Source organism: Sciurus carolinensis, chromosome 13 (genome assembly GCF_902686445.1).
Source record: "Sciurus carolinensis chromosome 13, mSciCar1.2, whole genome shotgun sequence".
NCBI lineage: Eukaryota > Metazoa > Chordata > Mammalia > Rodentia > Sciuridae > Sciurus > Sciurus carolinensis.
The window spans coordinates 26,597,937-26,614,746 of record NC_062225.1 but is presented as its reverse complement, the minus strand read 5'-3'; the positions used below and the strand labels follow the sequence as shown (position 1 = coordinate 26,614,746).

The window sequence follows — 16,810 nt, the reverse complement described above, 5'->3', positions numbered from 1 at the left end:
CAAGGGTTGTTTTATTCTGAACTCCCTTCCCTATTACTATTTTCAGTCACTTAAGAGTACTGGATTGTAGGACCTTCATATTCAAGATTTGGTTATTCAGTTACCTAAATAGGGTTTCCTCCTGGTAGGTAGATAATCCCTGCAGTGGTAATGTCCTCTCCTTGGAAGGAGACAATTTAAGGTGGTGTTAGTCTAGGTCTTGTACATCAAGATTCTTAAGGGGAAAGGCTGCAAAAGATGGATGTATTTTCGTAACAAAAGGGTTTTGCACTACTTATCGTCTGCACTGTGGTACAAGAGGACTGTTAACGATAGAAATTATTTAGTGACCGCTTACTTTGGGCCCCTCCATGCACTGTGCCGAAACCATCCCCCACCCCCTGGCTGGGGAGCCAGGGCTGCAGTTTGGTGACTGCAGTTTGCCGACTGCAGTTTGGCTGCCGGCGGTCGGAAATCTACTTTGCAGAGACTGTGGGAGGAGTAATCTCGCAGCTGCACCACTTCCGCCCTCGCGAGTCCTTCCGGGGCGGAGGTCACCATGGCCGCGGCCTTGGCTCGGCTAGGACTGCGATCCGTGAAGCAGGTTCGGGTTCAGTTTTGCCCTTTCGAGAACAACGTGGAGTCGACGAGGTGAGGAGAATGTGGGCGGGAAGGGGATGCATCGTCTTCTCGCCTCCTAGCCCCCTCCGCCCTCACTCACCCCACGCCGTTTTCCCACCATAGGACCTTCCTCCAAGCAGTGAGCAGCGAGAAGGTCCGCTCCACCAATCTCAATTGCACAGTTATTGCTGGACGTGAGGCACGACGGTTCCGAGCCCTGCGTGGACGTGCTGTTCGGTGGCTCCGTGTGGGAAACGGGGCTAGCGGGGCGGCAGGAAACCCCCAGCCCCAGCCCTGCTGTTGCCCAGTGCGTGACTCGTTTGTTTGAATCTTCCCCAGGAGATGGGCATCGCCTGATAATGCGCGGCGCTCACCTCACCGCCCAGGAAATGTTCATCGCGTTCGCTTCCCACATCCAGGCCAGAAACCCAGCGGGAAGCCGGGACAAGCCAGGCGCTGGTACTGAGCACTGACAGCGTGGAAGAAACCCAACAAGCAAATTTTTATCTTGGACTAGGACACTTAAGCACGACTTAATTATTCAAGTCACTATAGGTGAAGCCAGAATTGAGGACAGGCAGTTAGTATAGAATAAGAAATCTGGTCAAATGGAAGAAGGAAGGCCATCTGAGCCTGGGAGACTGGAGACCACCCCTGGGAGATTGGAATGTCACTGTCTGCAGAACCCTTTTAATCAAAAGTTGCCTGCCTAAACCTACCCCTCCCAAAATGTTGCAGCCAGGGAATTGCTAATTAATGTCCCTGGGCCCCTACCTGAATCTCCCCCCTGCATCTACTTCTCACCTTTTTTTGCCCGACCAACTCCTGGGCCTGGTCAGATAGGCAGGAAGAGAAAGATGGTGAGGGCGAGGGGAATGGAACAAGAAGACCCTAATCTATAAAAGATTGTAGGGTGCGCTCACTTCTTGGGATTCTAGAACATCAGCTATGGCCCCCTTCTCCCTCCTGGGAGAAGCCTGTATTATTACCTTTAAATAAAACCTGTGTAATGTGCTTGTCTTGGCGTGCTTCTCTGACATTATACTTCAACATCTGAGGAAGCACAACTCTTCATCAATAACGGTGGTATCATCAGGAGGGGCACAGAGTAGGATGGGTTGGACGAGACCTGCCACTACTGTTTTGGGCTCAACTTAAGAACAGACAGATCACCACTGAGAAGTCCAAATTTGAGAGTCTTTATTTAAGCCGGCCAGCTGACTATCTCACACAATGCCCCAAAAAATGGCCATTGGGAGAACAGCCCCCACCACAGTGTTGTAGGGGTTCTTATACCAAAATTACATTAATCTTCAGTGTCTGTTACTATGATTGGAAATTACAAACTAACATCATGAGATCATCAACAGAGGGGGAAGTGGGTCACCTAGGTACAAACTAAAGAACCGTTACTAACATCCACACAATTACCATGGTTAGGAGCAATAGGGAGCAGTTTTTTATTTCATAAGAATTGTCATTTTATATTGCTAAACATATCACACTAAGTAACTGATGATGGGGACAGAGGCGGGGTGTTCCCATGGGGAAGTTAAGCAATTGTTGATGGGTACAGAGGTGGGATGTTCCCATGGGAGAAGCTTATTTCCTACATAACATGGAATCTCAGAGCAAAATGGAGTCTGTCTGGCCTATAACATTCTCATGGAACCAGATCTGTCAGCCTATCACACTACAATGCATCTGGACTAGAGAAGATGGGTGGGAAGAGGTTTGAATGAACTTGAATTTTTTCTCTCTTACCATCACTTACTGCTTAACCTTTTTAGTATAGCTTCTTACATCACTCTGTACCATTTAATCTTGTTTACCAAAAGTGCTTTTTCTCAGTCCTCAGCTTTCTTTCTCATTAGCTTTTTTGACTCAGAATTCACCTCCTTCCATTACCTCTGTCCTTCTTGAATTTTCCCCCCTCGTTAACCACAAAGGCATATTGTCTACATTTTTTTTTTTCCTTTTATTCTTCCTGGGGCAACCATCTCTGGAATCCTAACTTGAACTATCTTCTCTGGAGTAAAACCCTACATTTCTCTTTGGTTCTAGTCTTAATTTCTGTGCTTTAGTCAGGTTACTTACTACCAGCTTCCTCCAATTGCCATCAACATTCTTTGTCTAAAATAGAGTTGATTCCAGGAGGTGGCACAGGTCAGTAACCCTAGTGACCTGGGAGGCTGAGACAAGAGGATGGCAAATTCCAGGCCACCTCAGGAATTTAGTGAGATCCTGTCTCAAAATAAAAAAAAAAATACAAAGGACTGGGATATAGCTTAGTGGTAGTGGTGCCCTGGGTTCAATCTCCAGTCCAATAAATAAAGAATTTAAAAGCTCTTGAACTTCTGTCCCATTTATTCTCTTGTATCACTGTGCATTTGCCTGGTTCTTATCCTAATCGCTTTTGCCTAATTTGATTCTCCCAAGCACATGGCTGCTTATTTCCCACCACTACCTGTCTCAGAAAATAGTACCTGAAATAGTTTTCATATTAGATTAACCCCCATTAGCGTGCATAATGAAATCAATTTATCGAATTACATCAGCCTATTTTTTTTTTAAAGTAGAATAAAAGTATCAGTGTATGTCACATGGATTGGAAAGTTCTCTTTTAGGAAACTAGTTTAAGCATGTAATCGTATATATGATGTGTGTGTGTGTGTGTGTTTGAATGTACTGGGTTGCAATATAGATGATTTGGAGGAGGGATCCCTTTTTATTTATTTATTTATTTGGTACCAGGAATGAACCCAGGGGCCCTTAACCACCAAGCCACATCCTTAGCACTGCCCCCACATGCTTTTTTTTCCCCCCTCATCCCTTTTTATTTTTATTTTGAGACAAGGTCTTGCCTAAGTTATTTAGAGCCTCACTAAATTGCTGAGACTGCCTGGAACTTTTGATCCTCATGCCTCAGTCTCCTGACTTGCTGGAATTACAGGCATGCACCACCATGCCAGTATGAATGATTTCTTACTGTGGTTGTAGGGGGAAAAAAAAACTGAAACCCCTGTCCTATAGAAAAACTTCAGAATGCTCAGCTAGTCAAAGATCTTAGACATTTATTGGCTTCTATCTACTTTTGTCATGTACATTTCACATGACCTTTCTACAATGTTACCATACCTTTTTCCCTGTCAATTTTTTTTTTTTTTTTGTACTGGGGATTGAACCCAGGGCACTCAACCACTAAGCTACATTTCCCAACCCTTTTTAAAATACTTTATTTTAGAGACAGTGTCTCACTAAGTTGCTTGGAATCTCACTGAATTACTCAGGCTGGCTTTGAACTTGAGATTCTACCTCAGCCTCACAAGCTGCTGGGATTACAGGTATGCACCACCATACCTGGCCCTTTTCCCTGTCTGAAAGAGTGTTTCTCCATTCTCCACTCCCTTTAAAAAAGAAAGCCACTTGGAAGCAGTATAGTGTACAACCAGATTGCCTGGGGTTGAAATACCACTTCTGCTTTAAGTAACTGTGTCACTTTGGACAAATACTAATCCATCAGTGCCTGCTTCCTCTTGTCAATAAGGATAATAGTAGAAATGGCCCTCTATCCATGGGTTCTGTACCCTTGGATTCACCAACCTCAGATTAGAATATTGCAGAAAAAAAGATTGCATTTGTACTGAACATGTTCAGACTTTTCCCCTTGTTATCCCTAAATAATACTGCATAACGGCTATCTGCATATATAGCATTTACATTGTATAGGTATCAGAAATCTAGAGATGATTTAAACTATACAGGAGGGCATATATAGATTATGTGCAAATACCTTAGCAATTCACATAGGGATTTGAGCAGGGGCCTTTTTATATAAGGGACTCTCAGGGGTCCTGGAACCAATCAACTGATAGGGATGACTGCCTCAGAAGACTGAGAGCATTTAATGAGTTAGTGTCTATAAAATGCCTACAATGTTGATGGGAGAATAATAAGTGCTATTATTAAGAAGCTTTATTGTAAAGCAGAAAGAATATTGACAACCTGGATTTGGTTCTTCAGCTCCACAGTTAACTGGCTGTTAACATCTACCTTGCAACAATGAAGGTGATTAGTTCTGGGACACAAAGATGAATAAATGAAACTTAGGTATGTAAAACGTACTACAATAGAGATGTGGATCAAGTACAAGGGTAGCAAAGGGGTAGTACAAACAGGACTGAGTATTAGGTTTGGTTAGAAGGTGATTGTTGAGTAAGAAGTCTACCACTGGGGAGTGGGGCCAGAAGTCAGATTATAGTGAAATATAAATGAGCACGTTACATAAAGCATTAGTTTTTTTACAATAAGTTTCTGTGGGAAATAAGACAATAGGTAGAAGAGCTTAAGGATATAGAATAGTCTGTGGGTGTAGCAGAATGGTACAGAATGTGCACAGCAAAGGCCCTGAGGTCAGTCCCCAGTACCAAAACAAAAGTTGAATAGGGCTGGCTTTCATTTAGGATGGGATGGACTTATGTATATAAACAGCTTTTATGTTGCACTGTTGTTGAGAAGGAAATAACTATGAATCTAAGTTGCATTTCTGAGCTGGTTGAATCTAAGTTGCATTTCTGCACTGCCATAAAGGTAATGTTGATGCTTCTAGGTCAACCTGAGGTGCAGATACTACCTCCTTCCTACAGCCTTGGCTGATACAAACAAAAGCCACCCTCTCCCCAAGGTCCTCTGCCTCCTGGATTGTTCTGGAGAAAGTGCCTTCTGTAAATACAGGTACCACTATTATGGTCACTCTAGGGTTCAACTAGATAAAATAATAATAGCCTACAGGGTTGGGGATTGTAGTTCAGTGGCAGAGCACTTGCCTAGTTGCACGTACCAGGCCTTGGATTCAATCCCCAGCACCAGTGGGGAGACGGGGTGGGAGGGGCTGTAGGCTAGAATTGCAGGCCGAGTACACAGAGTCTCTTGCATATTCGTATATCTGGTTCCAGACATAGCTGGCTTCCTCTTGAGTCCACTTTCTGCACTCCTCGAGGACAGAAGGTACTAGGAGTCGATCAGGTGATCCAGCTTGATTCAGGTACACCTGAGTTCAAAGCTAGCCCAGCTCTGTGGCCTAGGCCAAGTTGTAAAGTTGTATTTCCTAGGCTCTGATTTTCTGCCACCTGATTAGGGCGGGGCAGTTATCAGTAAAATACTTAGGCTAGCTTCTCAGGTTAATATATAATAGTTACTTTAAAAAAAAAGAAAAAAGCTCAAAGTAGGACTGGTTTTCGTTACTAGTCTGTAGACTCCCTGAGCGCGCCAGATAAGCGCACACCCAGAGAGCGGTCCCTTCCCGGTGCCGACCGGGCTGATCTGCCCCTTCGGCCCGCGGACGACAGCGGTTCCGGACTAGGGGACTTGACCTGACGTGGCGGGGCGGGACTTCCGGCGCGAGGAGGACCTGAAGCTGGAGGCGCGGGCCCACTGGTGCTGACAGGACCGTGGCTGCGGGGGCCCCGGGCGAGAGCCGGAGAGGCGAAGCAGGACCCGGCGCCACTGCCGCCTGTCTGCGCTAGGGCAACGTGCTGGGTGCTAGGATGGCTCGAGGCGAGCGGCGGCGCCGCGCAGCGCCCGCTGAAGGACCGCGGGCAGTAGAGAGGGAGGGTCGGGTCGGCCCGGGGCGACGGGACGGCCGGGGCGGCAGGGCCCGGGGCGCAGCCGGGGAGCGGCTCTGGCAGTGGTGGTTCTGGCTCTGGCTCTCGCCCTGTCGGGGCGCTGGGTGCTGGTGTGGCACCGTGCACGGCGGGCGGTCACGCTGCACTCTGCGCCCCCAGCGCTGTCCCCCGACTCCTCCAGTCCCGCGGTGGCCCCGGACCTCTTCTGGGGCACCTACCGCCCTCACGTCTACTTCGGCATGAAGACTCGCAGCCCGAAGCCCCTCCTCACCGGTAACTGGGCCCCGGGGCGGGCAGACAGGCACACTATTAATCTGGGCGTCCCAGCTTCCCGCTAGAGCAAGGGTGGGGAGGAGTGGAGCAGGAGTTAAGAAGGATGACCCTAAAGTTCTCGGAGACCCAGAGGGACAGGTTCCCTGTGCTCTGTTTGACTTACGTGGCCATTCTACCCCCAGGACTGATGTGGGCGCAGCAGGGCGCCACCCCAGGGACCCCTAAGCTCAGGCACACGTGTGAGCAGGGAGACGGCGTGGGTCCCTATGGCTGGGAGTTCCACGACGGCCTCTCCTTCGGGCGGCACACATCCAGGATGGGGCCTTAAGGCTCACTACTGAGTTCGTCAAGAGGCCTGGGGGTCAACACGGAGGGGGACTGGAGCTGGAGAGTGGACTGTAGAGCCTCAGGTCAGGGCCTCAGGATACCCTTTCCTCAGCCCAGACTCCCTCAGTACTTCCCTTGCTGCCAGCAAATGCAGTCTGAATTGGGGGTAACAGCAGGGGCAGAGTCTGGCTGCCTGTTTTGAATTCTGTCTTAAACAACTCTCTGTATGACAGTGTCTGTTTACCACCCCAAAGCCTTGATTTCCTTGTTGATAAAGCAAAGATAATAGTTAATGCTGAACTCACAAATTGTAAGAATTAAATAATCCGTATAGAGTTCTTAGTGTAGGACATAGTACAAAGTATTCTATTATTTCCCAGAGAACTCTGTAAGGTTCCTTAGCTCATTCCCACTGGGTATATCTATTTAGCCTTAGTGACTCAGCACTGCCAGACGTATATTGTTTACCATGTTACTCCTGCTGGGATGCCTTTCGCTCACTGTAAGGCTGAGTTTCAAGAAAGACTGCCAATTAATTTTGATTTATTTATTTGTTTATTTATTTATTTTCTGTTCTTCTTGGTCACCCAGGCTTCAGGTACTCTGCCCTTCCTTTGGTCTCCCTTTCTTCTATGTGGTAACAGATGGCCAGGAAGTCCTACTCCAGAGGTTGGAGCCAAGGGGCAGTTGAAGTTCATCAGTGGGCACACCAGTGAACTTGGTGACTTCCGCTTTACACTTCTGTCACCAACCAGTCCAGGGGACACTGCCCCCAAGTATGGCAGGTAACTCAGGGAAGAGTGTGGGGTGGTAGTGGGGGTGGTGGTGGTTTGGATGCTGACTCAGCTCAATTTGTTTCTCTCATCCTATAGGGTCTCTATAGTCCCTGCATTAAGACTTTTCATCATGATTCCTGATCACCTTGCATTTCCCTATATAATCCCACCCACCTCTTCCTGAATACTATTTTTTATTTCTCTTCTTGTCTTAAAGCTACAATGTCTTCTGGTCCTCCAACCCAGGACTGGCCCTGCTGACGGAGGTGGTGAAGAGTCGCCTAAATAGCTGGTTTCAGCATCAGCCCCCAGGGGCTTCTCCTGAGCGCTACCTCGGCTTGCCAGGATCTCTGAAGTGGGAGGACAGAAGCCCAAATGGGCAAGGGCAGGACAAGGGCAGTTCTTGATACAGCAGGTGACTCTGAAATCCCCTTTTCTGTGGATTTGGTGTTTGAATCTGGCAGCGCCCAGGCAGGAGGAAACAAGCCCTAGGGCAAACTGGCAGGCAGCCTACTGACCCAGGCCCTGGAGAGCCACGCTGCAGCCTTTCAAGAGCGCTTTGAGAAGACCTTTCAGCTAAAAGAGAAGGGCCTGAGTCCTGGGGAGCAGACTTTGGGTCAGGTTGCCCTCAGCAGCCTCCTTGGTGGGATTGGCTACTTCTATGGACAGGGTCTGGTATTGCCAGACATGGGGGTGGAAGGATCTGGGCAGAAGGTGGACCCAGCCCTCTTTCCACCTCTCCCTCTTTTCTCAGCGGTACCCTCCAGGTCATTCTTCCCACGAGGTTTCCTTTGGGATGAGGGCTTTCACCAGCTAGTGGTCCAACGGTGGGATCCCCACCTCACCAGAGAGGTCCTAGGCCATTGGCTGGGGCTACTCAATGCTGATGGCTGGATTGGGCGGGAGCAGGTACTGGGGGATGAGGCCCAATCCCGGGTGCCCCCAGAAGTCTTGGTGCAACGGGCAGCCCATGCCAACCCCCCAACCCTCCTTTTACCTGTTGCCCACATGTTAAACGGTAGTGATCCTGCTGACTTGGCCTTTCTGCGCAGGGCCTTCCCCCGCCTGCATGCCTGGTTCTCCTGGCTCCATCAGAGCCAAGCAGGGCCTGTGCCACTCTCTTACCGCTGGCGGGGCCGGGACCCAGCCTTGCCTACCCTACTGAACCCTAAGACACTGCCATCAGGGCTGGATGACTATCCCCGGGCTTCACATCCTTCAGCAACTGAGCGGCACCTGGATCTGCGATGCTGGGTGGCACTGGGTGCCCGTGTGCTGTCTCAGCTTGCAGAGCAGCTAGGGGAGACTAAGGCAGCTGCTGAGCTGGGCCCACTAGCTGCCTCACTGGAAGCAGAGGAGAGCTTGGATGAGCTGCACTGGGCTCCAGAGCTAGGAGTCTTTGCGGACTTTGGGAACCACACAAAAGCTGTACAGCTGAAGCCTAGGCCCCCTCAGGGGATGGTACGAGTGGTAGGCCGGACTCAACCCCGCTTGCAGTATGTGGATGCCCTGGGCTACGTTACTCTTTTTCCCTTCCTGCTGCGGCTTCTGGACCCCAAATCACCCCACCTTGGACCCCTGCTGGATGTTCTAGCTGACAGCCGTCATCTCTGGAGCCCCTTTGGTTTGCGTTCCCTTGCAGCCTCCAGCCCCTTTTATGGCCAGCGCAATTCAGAGCATGATCCTCCCTACTGGCGGGGTGCTGTGTGGCTCAATATCAATTACTTGGCTCTGGGAGCGCTCCACCACTATGGGCACCTAGAGGGTCCCCATCAGATCCAGGCTGCCAAGCTCCACAGTGAGCTCCGTGCCAACGTGATAGGCAATGTATGGCGGCAGTACCAGGCTACAGGGTTTCTGTGGGAACAGTACAGTGACCAGGATGGGCATGGCATGGGCTGCCGCCCTTTCCATGGCTGGACCACCCTAGTCTTATTGATCATGTCTGAAGACTACTGAACAGGGGTATGGGAGGAAAGCCAAGCCACTCATGCCACTCTAAATCTGGAGGTACAAGGTATCCTGTTTGCCCCCAGCTCTTCAGATACCATAATTCAATCCTTCCTCAACTCATCTCAGGTGTCTCCTTGCTGTGTCACCCACACAGCCCTGGGGTGAATGTGAACTCAGAGTTTATTTTTTCTAAATAAATTGTAAAAACAAACCAAACTGTATTGCTTTTGGTAGCTTTGCTTCACTAAATCTTAGCTTAGTCCAGGCTTCAGGGCTACTTACTATCTTCAGGGAAGGTAAGATAAATGGCTATAACTTATCTCCTTCAAACCCAGGCATGTCAAATGCAATGCAGCGAATTGAGTTCTAGTCCACCCAAATCCACAAGCAGCTGGTTCACATCTCTTTAATGAGATCGAAGGCTCCTGTGTATGTTTTGGGATGGGCAAAGCTAGCACAGTCCCCCAGTACTGCCCCTCTCCTCAGGGCTCCAGCCCTTTCAGGCAGATTCTAGGAGGGCAGGGAGGAACCAAGGAGGAATAAAGGCCAGGGCTGTTCGTGGTGGGCCAGTGGCTCACCCACCCTCCTGAAACTACTCATGGGATGTCCCCTTCACTGGAAGCCAGACCCATGGGAGAGACCTGTGGAATGGGATCTGGGGGCAGTGTACAAGGGGAGTGGTCCTCCAGATCTGATGGGATGGTACTAGCCCTCACCTCCTTGATTGGCTCACCCTCACTGGAATCAGGACAAGGGCAGAGCTCGATACCCGAGTCACCAGTCAGGCGACGATAGCGGCAAGAGGGGGGTGTGTGGAGTGGGCTGACCCCTGCCCCAGGCTCACTTTCCTGATGAGGGGGGGCACTCTGGTGGGAGGAAACACCTTCCACATTTGTCCCCTCGCAGTGGGCAGGGCAGTTGGATGCAGAGGAACAGCAGGTGCATCACTGGAAGCAGTTAAGGGGTGGCCTGGGGCCATAGTATAAGGAGGTGGTGGTGTGCCTGGGCGGTGAACCACATCCTCATAGGCTGGGGGTTTGAAGGCGCTGAGAAGGCCTGCAGGGAAGAGAATAGCATGGTTGAAGGCAACCAGGCATGGAGAAGTGATCTCACATTTGGGAAAAGGGTGCTTTGAAATGTGTACAAAAGGAAATATGGGATGATTCTGGGTCCTGATTTGGGAAGAGCCACTGGTAGTGGGCCCAGAGCCTCAAGTCACTCACGAAGGTCAAGCAGTGAACTGGCAGGGACAGGGCCAGCCCCGTGGCATGCGCCATGGTAGGCCAACAAGTTGATCTCACGCTGCCGCTGCTGTTGTTGCAGCCGAAGTTTAGCTCGTCGGTGGCGGAAGGCGCAACAGCAACTAAAGAGGATGAGGACAGTCCAGAGCAGCCAGAACCCTGCAGGAGGCAAGGAAGGAGTGTCTTAGATACCTCCCATTCAGGGAAGGGTCCTTGAAGGCTGGAATTCCAGGGTCCAAGGGAGGGTGGGCAGAGGGACCTGAGAATAGCCCTTATGGAGACTCACACCAGAGTTCATAGTAGTAGGTGCAGCAGCCAGTCTCCCCGCAGCAATGTCCACTCTCACAGAGGTAGGGCTGGTTGTTCACTCCTGGGCACAGCTCTCGAAGCTGGGGGCAAGGAGGCACTTGAACTAAGGAAGATTCTAGCTCCAGGCATGGTCCACCCCCACCTCCTTCATGCACATATACACAATTCCACCCATGAGCCAAGTTCAGCTTGGAAAGATGGGTGGAGAGAGGGATGCTGGGGAAGTGTTCAAATATCTAAAAGGCTATCAATGTGAAAAAGAATTTGGAATAGCAACAAATTGGTGCAGTCTAGAAATAAACACAAAAGTGTTAACAACAAAGAGGAAGATTTCAACTCTGAATACTGGAGACTTCTCTTATACTCAAGCTTGGCCCTACAGGGTGCTTTCTGTTAAGGGAGTGTTTTGGTAGAAGTGAGAAGCCAGTCTGAGCTATCTGTCTCAGAAAAGAGTAGAAATTTAAGACCATTTCCAAAGCTAAAATATCTTCATCATCTCTCACAGCCTGCCACCCCCCACCCCCAAGCTGAATCTTTCCACCCCTGGGACTCAGGCTCCCTAGGGTAGAGGAGGGGCAGTGTGAGACTCAGAGCAGTGCTCCCAACCAGATGGGATTGCTGTGGATGATAAAGGATGGCATCCAGGGCGCGAGTCTGGGTTCCAGCTCTTCTCCAGATTGCTCCCTCAAGAGAAGACGCTGCCGGACTCTGTTGTGACAATAGGCACATAGAAAACATCACGAATAACTGTTTCAAGACAAAGAGAGTCTCCCTGGGGCCTCACTATGCCTCTGGTCACTGGAGAGCCACTGAGAGCTTCCACTGCAGCCACGGGATGGGTTCTATGAGGCTGCAGTTTAAGTCAACTGCGTCTACGTTACAAAGTTTAGACAAAGAGTGGGACATGTTTAGGAACTTCACAGTACCTTCGGTTCGGTGAGTTCGTCCCCACCACCCCCCTCACCAATAGGAAGGGTCAGGAAAGGGGAAAGAGAAATAAATGGCTGTCGCGATAGATTTTTGAGCTGTTGGGATACCTGCTGTTGCGGCGCCTGAAGTGCCCCCCAGGCCTCCTCGCTGCCGTTCCCGCTGCTGGCCCGAGCCATGCCTCCACCTACAGACCCCTGAACACCACAGCCTCCTCTACCACCAGCTGCCCCGCCCCTGCCACCTCTGCTGCCACCGCCATGGTCCCTGCCCGGCCCATGTTCGCTGCCGCCACCATCACTCCGCGGCAGGAGCTTCCATCCGGGGAGAGCTCCACCAACTAGGACCCAGGTTGACCTACCCAACCAATCAGCATCGCCCTTCGATGGACGGGCCAATAGGAGCACATCAGCGATTTCTCGCTGTAACCAATCCCTAGCAGCAACTCCGCCGCTCTCCCAGACAACAAGAGCTTGCACAGACAAAGAGTGGGGGAAGGTTCGACCAGGCCCTGACTGACAGCGACAATAGCCAATATGCACAACAGAACAGGCCTTGACTTATCAACCAATAAATGCCGCCCAGAAGAACAAAGTTCCTGCTGATTGGTCTGAGCCAGGTTTTCGGGATGACGCCAAAAGCCGAACCACCACAGGTAATCCGGCTGGAAGAGGCGAGGTTCTGAAGGTCTGCCCAAGTCCAAGCGTGGACCCGCGGATCTCCTTGCGGTGGTTTCCAAGCCCAGAAAGGGCAAGATGTGTGTACCGGAGATTGGTCTGCCCATATACCACTCCCCAATGTCCGTACAAGCTGAGGCACTGGATGAAATTTAATAGGGTAGGGAAGACACTGAAAACCGGGCTTGGGAGAGAGCGCAGAGTCCAGGTTTGGTAACGGTGTTAAGTAGCCAAAAGGGGGGATCCAGGGCCCTCGGGCCCTCCCAGCCGCATCTGCAGGTTGATGCGGTAACACTGAAGGCTGCAGAGCGCCTGGCCCGTGCGGGAACAGGCGTACCGGCGCGGGTGAGGGCAGCCCGGGACAGAGCAGCGCGGAGGGGGGCCTGTTGGAGCTGGACGCTGAGACACAGCCGCGGGGGCGGGGACACCAGGTGGGAAGGACAGAGTGGAACCCTGTGCCCCGCTGCTGTAGCGCACCATGGGGGCCGGGGCTGCCGCCCGCCCTCCCCGCCGCTCGCCCCGCGCGGCCCCCCGACCTCCCCGCCCGCTGGGAGCCGCAGTCTTGGTGAGGCGCTCGATTGTCTGGTTCTTGTGCTCTTCCGCTCGCCGCGCTGCCTGCAGTCGCCGCTTGCGCGCCCGCTCCTCGCGCTTTAGCAACATCTCCTCGGTGAGGGCAGGGGCCGGGCAGCCCCCTGCGACAGGCAGCGGCATCATCGGGGAAGGCTGACTCCGCGCCTTCTGGAGAAGAGCTCGCTGGGGAGAAAGAAGGAGTGGCGTTTGAAAATGGAGCATGAGGGAGTTGGGAGGTCCGCCAGGTCGAGGGAAGGGGCAGAGGGGACGTGGAACAAACGTAGGATCTGAAGGAGTGCAGGTCTTAGGAGAAGGGGGATTAATGAGCATTTTCTTCTCGGGTCCTTAATCCTGCCTCCTCCCAAGTCTGATATTCACGTTCAGATCCTCAACTCTCAACTCTTGAGGGAAAAAGAACATTTGTAATATTACCTGCCTGCCCTGTGTACCAAAACTCTGCCACTCTTCAGGAGGTTTTTGTTGTTTTTAATATTTTTATCTCAATAGATGGCATCAATTGAATAAGTGTTCAAGCCAAGAATTCAGGGTTACCCATGATTCCATTTTTCACCAAATATCTATTTCCAAAATATATCCGGCATTCATCTGATTTCTCTATTTCCACTTTAATCTTGATTCAAATCACCACCATTTCTTAGTTTCCTAACTGGTCTCCCTGCTTCTATCACTTAAGATTAGTTTTCCACATAGAAGCCAAAGTAGTCTATTAAAATGCAAATCAAATGTTATTTCTCTACATACAACCCATCAGTGTATGTTTAGCCACATTTTTTCTTCTCCTTTACCCTGCTAGGTAAATTCAGTCTCAGGGCTTTGCACCTACTGGCCCCTTTGTCTGAAAAGTTCCTCTGGTACTGTAAATGTTATCTCTTCAAAGAGGCCTTCCCTGACCACTTTACTTAATGTTGTCTCTTTGCCACTTTCTATTTTCATTACTTCTTTTTCTTGTCATAGAGCAGTTATTTACTTAGCCCCCCTCCAAACACACACACCCTAGACTATTGGCTCCACGAGAACAGAATCAGAATAGTCTTTTCTCTCCCATTGATGTCCCCATTGCCAGTGAAGTGCTTGGGTCACTACAGGTTCCAATATACATTTGGTGAGTGAATAAAGAATGAAATTAACTTACTTGTCGAGCTGTGAGCAACCGCTCATTGATCTCCTTCTTGAGGTCTCCATTATCATCCAGTTCCCCCTTCTCCAGGGCATCCAGCCACCTCTGTTCCTCCTCTTCCTCCTGGCCCCCTAGTCCCCCTGACAGGTCCCGAAGTGGGGAGGGAGACAGATTACTGTCTTCATCTGGGAAGGAAAGTTGGAGAGATATAAGTAGAATTGTTCAGATAGGGGCCCCTGTTTAGCCAAGTTAATTCTAGGACATTAAATATTCTCACCTACTTCAGAACTAACCCCCTTCCCTTAGGTATAATGAAAAACCCAGTTTCCCCACCTCCGGATCCTGCTCACCCAGCCAGGCTCGGTATTGCTCCAAGGGGACTCCTTCCATAGGTTCCTCTTCATTATCCACAACCATGAGGGGAGAGGGTGAGCGAGGACCCTCAGGGATCACAGTGAAAGTAGGCACACTGCAGAGAGACAACACTACCCTGTAAAGTGACCAAGTATCTCCTGCTCAGTAGATACACTACAGCTTTCCTTGCATCATTGGATTCTTGCTGCCTAAACCTGGTACCTGAAATCACAGTGTTTTCTCTGTCTTCTAGAAAGCCCAGCCAGTTCTACTTCGCCTGCTCCTAAAGTTCCCCAAGGAAACTCCAGAACCTCTTGGCCTCACCTCTTGGTGCCTAGGACCTGCCCGCCCAGCTTGATTTTGAGTTTGAGCTGGGGCTTGGCAGGAGATGGCTGTGTAGGCCCGGCCTCCTCTTCCTGATGGTGTTTCTTCTTGTGCTTTTTCTTGTGCTTCTTGTGCTTTTTCTTGTGCACTCCGTGGCCATGGGTACCCGCTAAGCTCAACTCCAGCGCTTCCCCTGCAGAAGAAGAGTCTGTCAACGGTGTTCGGCCAAACTGTGGCAGAGGAAACCCTGAATAACCTAATACTCATAAGAGGGACCCACTCTTCCAGCGGTACTAGCTGTTACCATAACGACAGCACCGCCTTTCTTCTCCCACCTGTGGCAAAGTACTCAGACGCTCCAAGAAGCGTAAAGAACTTCTTTTCCAAGAAGGTCTAAGTTTGATCGGCCAGTGCTTACCTGGCTCAGGGGCCTCCAGAGCCCCTGGGGTGCTCCCGCGCCGCCACAGCTTACTCATGGGGTCCTCTAAGGGAAAGAGTCTGGAAATGGTCGGGAAACATGCAGACATGCCTTTTCCGCCCCGCGGAAGAACTGACCCCGAAAAATAATCCTCTACTTCCGGTGCGCGGCACCCATGCTTGTGCGGGGCACGCTTTACATGCAAAATCCTCCCTGAGAAACAACGATCCTTTAAACAAAAGTTCCGGGCTCTGAGGCCAGAACCGCCCAAAGGGGCATGGCTTTCTCCTCACTCCGCTTCCCAGCACTAGATTCCAGAACACAACGCGGGCGAGTCAATTATTACACTCAAGTTTGGTAAACATATACCCCAGACCAAGTGTGGGAACTAGGTTAAGAGGATACAAAGGTGAATATGAAAACACTGACTCTTCTCTAGAGGAGCTCACAGTTCGGTGGAAGAATGCATAAGAAAGTACATTGCCAGCAAGATGCCTAACAGCATTAAGTGCCCCAAGAACCCAGTAAATAGAATCTAAGGCTAAATTCTCATCGGTAGGGAAATGAACAATGAATTATGGTGTATCTATATAATTTGAAACACCATGTTGCTAAGAAAAGTTGAGCGATGTAAAGATGGGCACAGAATTTAGATTCCAGTGATTCGTAACACTTGGAAATAACCCAAGGATCCTAACAGGACATCAGAAATAAATCTGGGGGATTTTTGTCCCTGCAGCAGTGGCTGCAGCACTATCGCATTTTATGTTTCTGGCACGGAGGAAGCGGAGTCTTTACCTGGTAGATTTATTTTATTGGGCATCTATGCACAGTTGGCTCTGGGACATCACTCAGTGAAAGTGGAAGAAAACAAAATATATCAGTGACAAACAGCCCAAGGTATTACAGATGGTCTTGCTGTGCTTCCTAGACTGGTCTCAAACTTCTGGGCTCAGACCATCCTCCTGCCTCAGACTTTTGAATAACTGGAACTACAGAATAAGACTGATTTTGTGGGGAAATGAAGCTATGTATTCCAGTTTTAGAAGACTTGGATCTGCCATCTGTGTTAAAATTCCATTTCTGTTTCCTTTAGTAATGACAGTAATAAAAGCAAATGAGTCATTGTAACAGGTAGGTTATTAAGATGATTTATAGTAATAAGAATGGTGTCTGCCTTGTTGGCTTTGGATCAGACTTCCTTAACAGGACTCCCATAGCACAAGAAATAAAAGTAAGAATCAATAACTGGGATAGATTCAAACTAAATAGCTTTCTCTCAGCAAAGGAAACTATCAG

The 16,810-nt window shown here is 50.0% G+C and overlaps 4 protein-coding genes across 4 annotated transcripts; 2 read left to right on the top strand and 2 right to left on the bottom strand.

The window, feature by feature from the left end:
- The first annotated feature begins 532 nt into the window (after window positions 1–532).
- On the top strand, window positions 533–1,073 carry Mrpl53 (mitochondrial ribosomal protein L53). The gene is given in 4 exon segments (XM_047522526.1): window positions 533–630; window positions 724–790; window positions 792–837; window positions 940–1,073. Coding segments are annotated over 4 exon segments (339 nt in total). The 5' UTR covers window positions 533–538.
- Window positions 1,074–5,977: 4,904 nt separating this feature from the next.
- Mogs (mannosyl-oligosaccharide glucosidase) lies at window positions 5,978–9,763 on the top strand. Its single transcript, XM_053743291.1, is given in 11 exon segments — window positions 5,978–6,267; window positions 6,270–6,497; window positions 6,680–6,799; window positions 6,802–6,869; window positions 6,871–6,907; window positions 7,416–7,445; window positions 7,448–7,483; window positions 7,486–7,609; window positions 7,818–7,986; window positions 7,989–8,025; window positions 8,028–9,763. Coding segments are annotated over 11 exon segments (2,502 nt in total). The 5' UTR covers window positions 5,978–6,146; the 3' UTR covers window positions 9,560–9,763.
- A 180-nt stretch (window positions 9,764–9,943) lies between these two features.
- Window positions 9,944–12,369, bottom strand: Wbp1 (WW domain binding protein 1). Its single transcript, XM_047522791.1, is given in 5 exon segments — window positions 9,944–10,496; window positions 10,499–10,609; window positions 10,777–10,953; window positions 11,081–11,183; window positions 12,141–12,369. Coding segments are annotated over 5 exon segments (807 nt in total). The 5' UTR covers window positions 12,210–12,369; the 3' UTR covers window positions 9,944–10,149.
- A 475-nt stretch (window positions 12,370–12,844) lies between these two features.
- Window positions 12,845–15,671, bottom strand: Ino80b (INO80 complex subunit B). The gene is made up of 5 exons (XM_047522790.1): window positions 15,512–15,671; window positions 15,094–15,286; window positions 14,766–14,884; window positions 14,431–14,600; window positions 12,845–13,460 (listed from the first exon to the last, which is right to left on the bottom strand). The coding sequence occupies exons 1-5, from the start codon at window positions 15,618–15,620 to the stop codon at window positions 12,930–12,932; spliced, it is 1,122 nt and encodes a 373-aa protein (XP_047378746.1). The 5' UTR covers window positions 15,621–15,671; the 3' UTR covers window positions 12,845–12,929.
- Window positions 15,672–16,810: the final 1,139 nt, after the last annotated feature.